Source organism: Pundamilia nyererei, unplaced genomic scaffold (genome assembly GCF_000239375.1).
Source record: "Pundamilia nyererei isolate P.nyererei 1_Seehausen unplaced genomic scaffold, PunNye1.0 scaffold00025, whole genome shotgun sequence".
Lineage (NCBI taxonomy): Eukaryota > Metazoa > Chordata > Actinopteri > Cichliformes > Cichlidae > Pundamilia > Pundamilia nyererei.
In genome coordinates this window covers 122,223-133,211 of record NW_005187426.1, presented here as the reverse complement: position 1 = coordinate 133,211, position 10,989 = coordinate 122,223, and the positions used below count along the sequence as shown (strand labels likewise).

At 37.7% G+C, this 10,989-nt stretch overlaps 1 protein-coding gene across 1 annotated transcript in view; it reads right to left on the bottom strand.

Annotated features, from left to right (window-relative positions):
* The window catches only part of itfg1 (integrin alpha FG-GAP repeat containing 1), a 149,941-nt gene that overhangs the window by 95,961 nt on the left and 42,991 nt on the right, over positions 1-10,989 (bottom strand). Inside the window, exon 9 of the mRNA XM_005727521.1 lies at positions 5,811-5,911. Within this exon, the coding sequence (XP_005727578.1) occupies positions 5,811-5,911 (101 nt within the window). The remainder of the gene's footprint in view (positions 1-5,810; positions 5,912-10,989) is intronic.

Here is a 10,989-nt window from a genome sequence, read left to right as displayed (position 1 = left end):
CTGTGCTCAGTGCCTATGTACCACCAAGGGTCTTTCACAACAGTGTTACAATTCTGTGTTTATTTGCAGTGACGCTATATACAGTCTATGTGACAACTTATTATAGAAGACTATTTATAGTTTTGCAAAAAAACTCAAAATAAACATCAGAGACAGGTACTGCTAATAAATATTTCTTCATTGAATTGTTTAAATTGTACTGCATACCCATTTATTCAATTATTATCTGTACTTTTTGGAGCATACTAAAGGAAGCCAGTATGACCCCTTAGACCTCTATAAAATCTCTCACTTTTAAAGAAAAACATAGCCCATGTTGTGTGACTTTAGATATTAAAAAACACCATAATTTAAAAAAGAATCTCTTAAGTACAAGAATGTCAATAACAGTCACTGTAACACATCTGTTATTTTTGAAACGATTGCTCATCTAAGTTAATATTATGATTACAAAAATCAATCTGTAAAGTAATTTCATCAATGCTTAAGCTATTTAGAACTAACCCTACACTATATGTCAACTCTGCCATTCATATTTTTTACTTTACCCAACTGAGGCATGGTATTAAATGCTTACAGAAGCAGTACCACTGCCTAGGAAGTGCTCCCTCATGGTGCAGATTTCCTCTGACATTCAGGAGGCTGTTCTGTCATTTTATTGTTTGGTTTGTGTTGCTACAATTCGTTTGATAGGTGTGGTACAAAATGAACCAGTTCTCTTTAGTAATAACCTATTGTGTTAAAGAATTTGGTAGGATTAAAGAGGGAAGGTTCAAAGTGAAATAGATGCAGTCAGTATGTGTGTCTGTAAAGACAGGGAATGAAGCAAAGAGAGTGTTGGAAGCCCCCTACGGTTTCTTTCAATATGGTAAACTAAATGCCTGGAGCTGCTGCAGAGGTAGAGACAGAGCTGTGGTGGAGACTGCAGGAAGGAACACAAAAACTGCTGTTTGGAGATGAACTGTTGATACACACTAGTTTTACTCAGTGGGTTTCATCCCATCTCCTCTTTGCCAGTGTACATATCACTCATTTTCTCCATCATTATCGCCCCTCCCGTGTCTCACTATATGGGCCGTTTCCCCTCAAGGTGACAATAACAGGACAACAAAAAGCTCTCTTTTACACTTTCTCTTTTTCTTTCAGCTCGCTTTTCTTTACTTTATCTTTCCCACATAACCACAAAACCAACTCTTTTCTTTGTTTTCCTTCTATGTTAATCCCTCCTGTAACGTTTTACGAATCCTTTTCCTTATTTCTAAACTTTTCTTCCTTCATCTCTTCAACCATTTTCCCAGGAGAGGCATCTGCTGACTGTGTGCTTAAAATGGCTGGGAAGCCACTCTAAAGGAGTAACCAGCCACACACATAATGTAGGATCAGGCATAATTATAGCTGGCAGAGTATTTGCACAGCAAATAATGATGAACTGATAAAAATCAACAGAGTCGTGTAGATAAAAATACAAAATGTGTGTTGGCCTCTGTTAAAATAAGATATTATGTAGACTGCACATTACTACAGTTCCTTGAAAGCATACAGTTGCAAAGGTTTGGGCACCCATGGGCAAATTCTATATTTACTTAATCTGGAAAGTGAAAAGGATCAAGTACAACCCCTGAAGTGAATGCATATTAAATATCAAGGTTTTCTTCATATGTTAATGCACTGTTCCCTTGTACTAGATTATTTTTTTTAAACAAATGGTAACTATTAATACCCGTCTGCAGTACTTTTGCCCAAAGTAATTAAAAAATGTTGTCAAGATGTTGCTATGTATACTTCATATGTTGATGTATCTGATGAGGTTGATCAGATTTCCTTCTGATTACTTTTCTTTATTTGCACATTATTGTTGTGCAGTAAAACAGTGCAATCATAGCAAGGTATTGCTTTCCTGTTTTGCTGTCCTTTCACATCTTGTTTTGACTTCAGCAGCTCCCCTTAACTACCATTTTATTTTGACATGGCACAATTCCGAATTTTAAGTATCTTTTTATAGTCTTCCAATGCAATGTTGGCTTTGTAGGCATCAGATACCCTTGAGATACAGTTACTTCGTGTTCCAGCTGTGACATACTGCCATAGAAGTGCACGGCAACTCTAAGCAACGCTTGTGATTCCATGGAGTTCGCCACAGACTTTCAGAAGGATCCCAGAAACAGCTCCTCTGTGCTATGACAAAACCTATGTACCCAATCTATTTTTGAGCAGAGTAAGACAGCAGGAAGTCAGTAACATAAGTTTCATAGAGCATCCAGTCGATCTTCGAAATAAAACACCCTGGCCAGATCCTGATGGTAATAAGCAAAAAGCAGAAAAAAGGTTTGCTACACAAGACTTGTTGTGGTTGGTGGTTGTGGTTGTGTTTCATAGAGATGTCCGAGTTGCTTACTGGTGATACCAGGAGAGTTCTGATGTTAGTTAAATCAGCAGCCTTTTATACAATTTTGGAATATTAATTATATTGATGTTTCAGGAAAGACTCATTTTACAATCTGCTTACTGTAGGGAGTGTATTTGTTTCTTTCGCCTTTAAAACTCAACAAAAAAATGTAATTTCTCAGTGTTAATTAAACGTTTACTTATATGTATGAAAGCTTAAAGATATACTCGTTTTCCTGTCACTCCACTAAACCACTGCCACTCAAAGGAAGAATCCTTTGCCTGTCTCTTTTTTGACAGTGATTACTGTCTCTCAAGCAAATAGCAACACAGAAAACAACATGTGTTCACTTCATCCATCAGTGCAGGTAAGTCCTTCTCACGCTACCTTCCCTCCTCTTTCTTCAACACTCCTTCTTTCACTTCCTCCTTCAATCTTTTTCCCCCCCCCTTGTGGCTGACAGGCAAACAAAAGACGTCCATGTCCACAGGGAATGCGCATCAGTGTGTATCTGCATGTGTGTCTTTTGTGTGCGCATGTGTTTGTGGGGGTGGACACGCAAATAAGCCTGTAATATTTCTATTTTGGACTGGAAATGAAAGTGGAAGCTTGTTCTCTGGTGGCAGAGGAAGGAAGAAAAAGGAGTGAGGCCTCATGCCAAATGGTAGGATGCAACTGAAAAGAATAATTCAAGATGGTACGTAGGTGGTGTTGTGTGTTCATATGAGTGCAAAAACATGTCTGTGCACATATAATAATTTCTGCATGGGTACATTTAATTGGATGGGACAGCATGTTTATGTGCATATCTTTTACTTCGATCTTGTATGGCTCCATAAACACAGTGACATGCAGTCCTTATGTCTTTCTAAGCAAGAGAGCCTCCTGCAGAGAGCCACGTGGGTAATGCATTCCTGAAATAGACTACCATTGTACGGGTAAACACTGCTCTACTTTGCAGCGGAGTGATTGGTGAGGTGAACTTCACTCAGCGTTGCTCATATGTAAAAACACTTCAAATAATCTTCTTAAAAGCAACCTCTTCGGGTTATTACCTTAAGTAGTGTTACACAGATATTCAAGATGTCCGGTGTCCGGGGGGGGGGGGGGGGTTAGAGTGAATTTTAGTTTCACTCTAGATGACAATTAAGTGATTATCTAACAGTTACATTTTTAATTAATTAACTAACTGGTTGATTGAGTAATATTTTCCAGTTAAATCGTATCAGAAATATAAATCACTTTAAAACTACAGAGTACTATTTTTTTTTAATGTTATGCATTCAACAAAGTTAATGCTTATTTTCTCTAGTTTAATAAATTACTTTTAATTTTCTTTAAATTTCACTTGAGGTCATATACAATATTTGCAAATGTTTTGGGCACCTCATAAATATATATTTTTTTAAATCAATCATGCAGTATCATCATGGTGGGGTCGGATCTGCCCCCCCAATTCATTTTGGAACAATTTTTTTTAATGACATCAAAATTGTACTCATGAAAGATAAGCTGCAAGAACAAATTGAAAGTGTCTAAATCCACAGAAGAAAGGTGGTAGGCTATCCGGCATGTGCTGGCTGGGCAATAAAATCTTAAAATTGCAAAAATTATATTTCTGGTGATATATAAAAAAACAAAAAAAAATTAGTTTAACATTTTTAGGACTAAGTAAATTAGCGCCTTTAATCATCCCACTTTTTTTATGTGTTATCAGTGAGCAGCAGTCACTGATAACACACAAAAGATTATCTATCAAAACAAGGGATCAGCAGCATTATATTGGATTAGCATTAACCCAGAATTATATCCAGTTAAATGTGAGCACCATAGTAGCCTAGGAAATTTTACCCTCCTAAGACCTGGCGTCCATATATGTGGACATCACATTTTGGGTTATTTAGACTAAAATACTCAACTTTGCTCTACATGGGCCTGATATCCACTTACGAGGACATTATACTGCTTCTGTTCTATCAAACTTTTAAACAAATATCCTCATATGTGGCTCTTATTTTTCTTAAAAACAAAAATAAGGTTAAAAAAAATCTGGTAATTCTTTGTTTTTACATTCATCGGGCCCCAATATGCCCAAATATCAAAGAGAAATTAAAAATGCATGTCGTGAAAGAATTCGGGTCTTAGGAGGTTAAGTACCATAAGTGCTTAACACTTACCAATACCAATCACTAAAGAAAATCACCCAGTAAAGCTGCAGAATATTGTGGCATAAAAACACTGAAAAATATATTTTTATCCCAGGATGTTACCTAGGATCGACCTTTCTAACCCGCCCCAAGGACTCTAACTAGGAGTTCTCCAGTGATGCTTGGTTGAGTCCTGTTTACTCTTGGGCTGCACACTGGCAGCCGCTAGCAACTCCTTCGCATGTGCTACCATAGCCTGGTTATGCTCAGTGTGTTTTCGCCTTAAGTGGAAAACAAGTTTGTCGTTTCCACCTGTAGTGGGAACATCTTTCTTTCATATTTTGCAAAGTATTGTGCTTTGTTGGTGGTTGTTGAAGTAACTCGCTTTTTAGGTACTAAGTCGTCATTGAAGACTTCTTGCAGCTCTTGATCTTAGACTTGCCTGTGCTAGTCATGCTGCTTGCACTTAGGGATGTAAATGCATGGCAAAATATTGCTATATGACATTTTTATATCTGGTATTATCATGGGCAACATGATATAGCACAATTATACAATGAGAAACCTCGTAACCAACCCTTTAAAGTACCCTAAGAAGCCTGTGCATAAATTTACTTTGGAGAGTTGGTGCCATTGTAAAGGACAGACAGTATGTAAAAATATACATATTACTGCATTACTGCAAGTATTGTGTCATACCACCTTCACTGTATTATCACATTTCCTGAAAAGACACTGTTCAAACATTCTGTAAAGGTAGTTGTTGTATATCTGTCACTTTTTAAATGTCTCTCTAAAAGGTTGTTCCATACATCTTTAAGAAATCATCTAAGTTGTTGTTGTGGCTAAATGTTTTGTCAGATCTCCACGTCTGAACAGTACGTGTCTTTGTCTGCTTGCATTTACATTTTCAGTGTGAAATGAGAGTGAGGGAAAAAGATAATAACATACCAAACAAGATATGCTGCAGTTTAGAGTATACTAAAACACACAACAGGCAAAACTGCTTTTTGTTGAGCTACTCACTATACTAACAGTAAAAGTCATTTACATAGAAATGACAACAATCCTTTTCATCCACATGAGATCCAATCTATCTTTATTTTGGGAGTGTAATAAAATTCAAATTTAGAAAAGAGGACAGTCAAGCAAAGAAGTGAGGAAAACAAATGTAACAAACATTTGTAGTAACAAAGAATGAAGAGTTTAACAAGGATAAAAGCAAACTAATACATTTGAATGACTTCAAACGCATCAAAATATGGTCAGGTGCGTACCTTTGAGTCTCTTGAGCCTGACTTGGCTAGGTAGATGGTACTTCTTTGACAGCTTTTATCCAAACATGCAGGAAGGAGATGGTCCTGGTAGCCATCGCCATCTGCCAGAAACATACACAAAACGTTAAATCACAAAGCGACAAATTCTGATTGAACACAGGGTTATTGTGATGCTTTACTTTCTAAAGCTGTGCTATTTTCATATTTTTATTCCATTACAATGTCTCACTTTTTTTTCTCATGTAGAAGATGGATCACAGGAGCACCTGCTTGTTTTTCACAAGCAAACACAAATCTAAGCAGCACTTGTCTCTTTGATGCCTTTTAACAATGTCAGTAGAGTTGAGTATCATTTTCTCAACTCATTTTCATTGCTATTAATTATTCTAATCATGATGCCATGCAGGGTTCTGATGTACAAACAAGGACAGAGCCTCCAAAATCTAAACAACAGTTTTTCAAAGCACAAAACACTTGAGTGCACCAGGTGTGGCTTTGCCGCACAAACTAAGTTAAAATAGCCCAAAAAACCCTTATTAAACCATGCTGACTGAATCTTAAATGTTTCAACACATTTGCATCAGCAAGGATAGACAAAACTATGGGCACTAATAGAACTTCTTATAATGTTTTTGTTGCTTTTGTTATAAGTCGTCTGTCATTTGTTGAGTAACATGAGACTGTTACTCAAAATCTGTTAGCAACAAATACTGAGAGGATTTGATTGATTGATGACTCCATGGCCATTATTAGCTGTGCTTTTAAATTTGATTCTTCGTCAGTTCTCTCATTTATTCTTGATCAATTTACTATGTGAAAAAAAAGGCCAAAGTGCCAAAGCAGCTTTTTGGCGTCAATGAAAACAGCATAGAAGATGACTAGCAGAAAGCCTCCATATGACTCAGGTGTGAAATGACTCGAATAAGTTTGATTTCATTGCTGCTCAATGCGGCATCTATCAAGGGAAATGGTAAGCTTGTATGTATTGAATTTTGATGAACTGGAAAATATCCTGTTCCTCAAATTCTAATATGAGTTTGTAAAAAAATGACACAGAATTGTGTTATTGTCCAGTTCCTTACAAATATTGAAGTAAAGTCACATTCGTTTGACTTGCACGAGTTTAGGACCTTTTCTCCTATTGCGGATATTTTGACTTGCCAAAGCACAGGGATCACAGGTGCGCTCAATAAAAGTAATGAGCACTGAATTCCAATTGAGTATTAAATCTTCAGAGCCTTGCAATGATACAGGCATGCTTGCTGAATTATTAAGATGAGATTTAGTAAATTAAGTGAAGCCATCATCACCTTCGCTACTTACACCTGTGTTCTTCTTGTTGTAACAAGAAATCTTCCATAACTAAACAATTTACTTTGGCTTAAAAGCACACATCAAAACACTAGAAAGACACAAATAACAAAAGGTTTGAATATCAAGTAAATGGTTTGTTGCACAGCTTCTAACATTTTGCTGGGCCAGTTCATAAAAACACACCACTTGCTCTGTGTTCATGGGTTGGCATGTATTGACACCAGACATAAAGTGGTGAAACTGCTTCCAGCCTTCTCATCGCATGGTTTATCTGAATTTGTTTCAACAGGACAGAACAACACTCCCAGACAGATGCTGTGCCATGTGGAAGGAGAAAACTGAATGACATTGATGATGAATGACAGTACAAAGCAGGGGAGGAGAAGAAGCTGAACATGTCTGTCAGGGGCAACTGAGCGAGTGACAGAGAGGGGGGAAAAGTGAGTCAGATAATTAGATGCACTACAAAACAGAACAAGTCTAAAGGTCATTAAAGCCAAGTTTTCTTTAAATAATGCACAAAATATCAAAACATTTCCTGCTGTGATGCGCAAACACACTCAATTTTATTTATATAGCGCCAAACCACAACAGCAGTTGTATCAAAGTGCTTTAAATTGTGAATAGTAAAGGTAGATGTATTTATTTCTTATAATTTTTAATACTGGTGGCTGATAAAAATTTCAACAAAATAAACATTAAAAAAGGTGGAGTTTTTTACACTTTTAAAATATAGCTTATTTCCAGATTTTATAGGCTTAAAATTGGCTTCTGAGTAGGCAATGATACATTTCTTTTCTTTTCTGTCTTATTTAAACTTTAATATTCATGAAATATTACAGTTTCAGACTACCAGAGGCTTAAGTATCATCATCTTTTGCAGCCTTGGTGAGAATGTTTGCTTATGTTTACTTCTCCCATCGCAGCCAACACACTCAGGACCTTCTGTTGACGTAAGACCGTGGTACCATGTGACAGAGAGATACAGGAAAGTATTCTTTAATGCATAATCCCAGTTCCATGCAGTCTCTGGAGAAGATGTGGAGTTGGAGAAGTGTAGGCATTTGAAAGACGGGCAGGTCCTATCACATAGAATGAATTGTAGGAGGCCAGTATTTTGGGAACGTGACCGCTATTTGTTAATAAATGTCGGTATATGCTAGTCATTACTGCATCCCCCAATGTTGGAGAACACAATTCCAGCAACTCTAGCTCAGTTAGCACACAACCAAGCAGAAGCTGCAAATATTGACATAAAAATAATACAATGTATTATTAGGTGGAAAGCAAAAACATGGTTTTAGGTGTGGGCAATGCTTCTGATTTATGTCATCACTGTGGGTGTAATAGAAACAAAGTGAAATGTAGAAAATGAATGGATTTGGACATTTCTGCAGTGTGGGATGTCGAGAGGCTGTAGGGAAAGAAACAGGAAAAAAAGAGACTGTGAGAGAAAATGAGTGCAAATTTAGTCCTACAGAGGATGTCACTCGCCACTCTGCCTCTGATGCTTACTGTCAGTTCTGCTATACACACAAACACACCCCAACATTAGCTCCCTCTGTCCCACCTGCCTTCTCCTCATTGAATACCTTCTTTCATCTATCTACCCATCTGTCTCTTTTATTTATGTTATGCTCTCCTTCACCCGTCCCCTCTTGCCCTCCTCTTCTTCTAGCTCACATGATATTCCTTCCTCAGTCTCAAAAGTTTCTTTTCCTCAGTCTGTCTTTCCTCTTTATTCAACCTCATTCTCTCCCTCACTCTTCCCTACCTACCTCCCTCCCTCCCGCTTTTCATCTCCCGCTACCACTGATGATGCATGTTGTGATGTAGATTGGATGAGAGAGTCGCAGAGGGAGGAAACTGCAGGTATGGATTGAAATGGAGAAGGCAGTGAGGAGAGGGGAAGTCTGGAAAGGGTTGGTCAGAGAAGGAGGCGAAACAGAGCTAAATAGCTAGAGAGAAAGAGAAAAAGGAGAGGATATACAAAGACTGATGGTATCCACTGTGACCTGATAGGATTCATAGCACACACACACAAAACAGCAGCAATAACTATGCAAATCATAATATGCATCTGCACAATAATTCAACAAGAGTCCTTGAGTCATTGTCCTGTGTATATGTTTGGCAAGTATCTGCATGCTATGCTGTATATGCTAGGAGTCTATAGGAAAATGGTCCTAGGCTTCCTTGCTTTATGACCTCAACAAATTTTAGGGCTCAATCACTAGTCATAAAGCACAGGTGCCGAACTCCAGGCCTCAAGGGCCGGTGTCCTGCAGGTTTTAGATGTGTCCTTGATCAAACACAGCTGATTAAAATGTCTAAATGACCTCCCCAACATGTCTTGAAGTTCTCCAGATGCCTGGTAATGAACTAATCATTTGATTCAGGTGTGTTGACCAAGGGTAATATCTAAAACCTGCAGGACACCGGCCCTTGAGGCCTGGAGTTCGACACCTCTGTCATAAAGAATACCGAATTCAATTCCCTCATTAGGTTAGAAAGGTAGACGAACCAGAGTATATTAGATTAGGTATTGGATGACTGGATAACAGCTTGTGACTAACAAGTTATCAGTCAATGAGAAGCAGTGTCAGTTTCAGTGTGATTCCCCCGCATTCATGATGGATGGCTTCAAAATCTAAGACACCAATAGCATAAGTGCCCAGCTTGAGGCATCAGGATTTCAGTCTTTGATCATGACACTGTAAGCACATGCACGCATCGTGATAAAACAGGGCCATATAAGATGAAAATTATATCTGACAGGTCTATAGAGATCTCCCAAACAAGATAAATGTAAACTGTGACTTATCTTTTCTTATTATTGTGTGATTCACTTTGACTGAGGGATAATCACGCTGTAAGCTTTGAAGCTATTGTTTTGATATTTTAGTTGCTTTAGGGAACTGATGCCAAATGTTGCCAACTGGCATCTTGACTGGCTAATACCAGTCCCTGTCTGCCATTTACCCATGGATCTATATACAATCATCATTAAACCCATTGAAAATAGTAAGGGAGAAAACAAAACAGAACAAAACACATCTTCAGGAGGTTCTGAAGCTACCTGTGTTTGTTTTATTATTATTTTAATAAATCAGCACTGCTACTTTTTACCTCATGACTCATGTAGTAAGTCTGTGTTATGTCTATTACTGTGGATATAAGGGGGGAAAACTAACTAAACTCCTATACAGAAAGCACATACACAACACTAAGAACATGTGCAACACAATCTAAAATTAATTCAAAAATTAAGTGCTAATTAGTGTGTAGATTGTTGTGGGTGAGTTCTTCTAATTGAGAGTGCCACTTTTTCATAATTACTGTGCAGCAGACACTGGAATAAGAAAGAAGAACTCTTGGGCTTCTACCTTCAATGAAGGACACTTTTGTGAGATATACTTTGTAATTTGCATCAAATTGCATATTAAAATGTGCAAATGAATATCTGAACTTGGAAACCGTAAACCCAGGAGAATAAATCTTTTGCATTTGCATTGGAATATCTCTAAATGCAAGGGATGTCACTAAATGGTGCCTGATTAGGAGATTTTATTTTTCCAATTGCCACATTTTCACTTCATTAACATGGTCTGGAGGGATGTCTTTCACATAAACATAGATGCATAATGTTAAGTAATATTGCTTATACAACCCACTCTGATCCTGACTAGCCCAGCAGCACTTCACTACCTCTGTTTTACAGGTATATCCACTTCTCCTGGAGTCTGAGACAAAAGGAAAGTGATGGAGAATTTGAGACTGAAAAAGCAAAGCGAGTGCGATGGCAGAGTAGACTGGCTGAAAACAAGACAAGACTGCCAGTAAAAGAAAGAAAAAACACACAGAC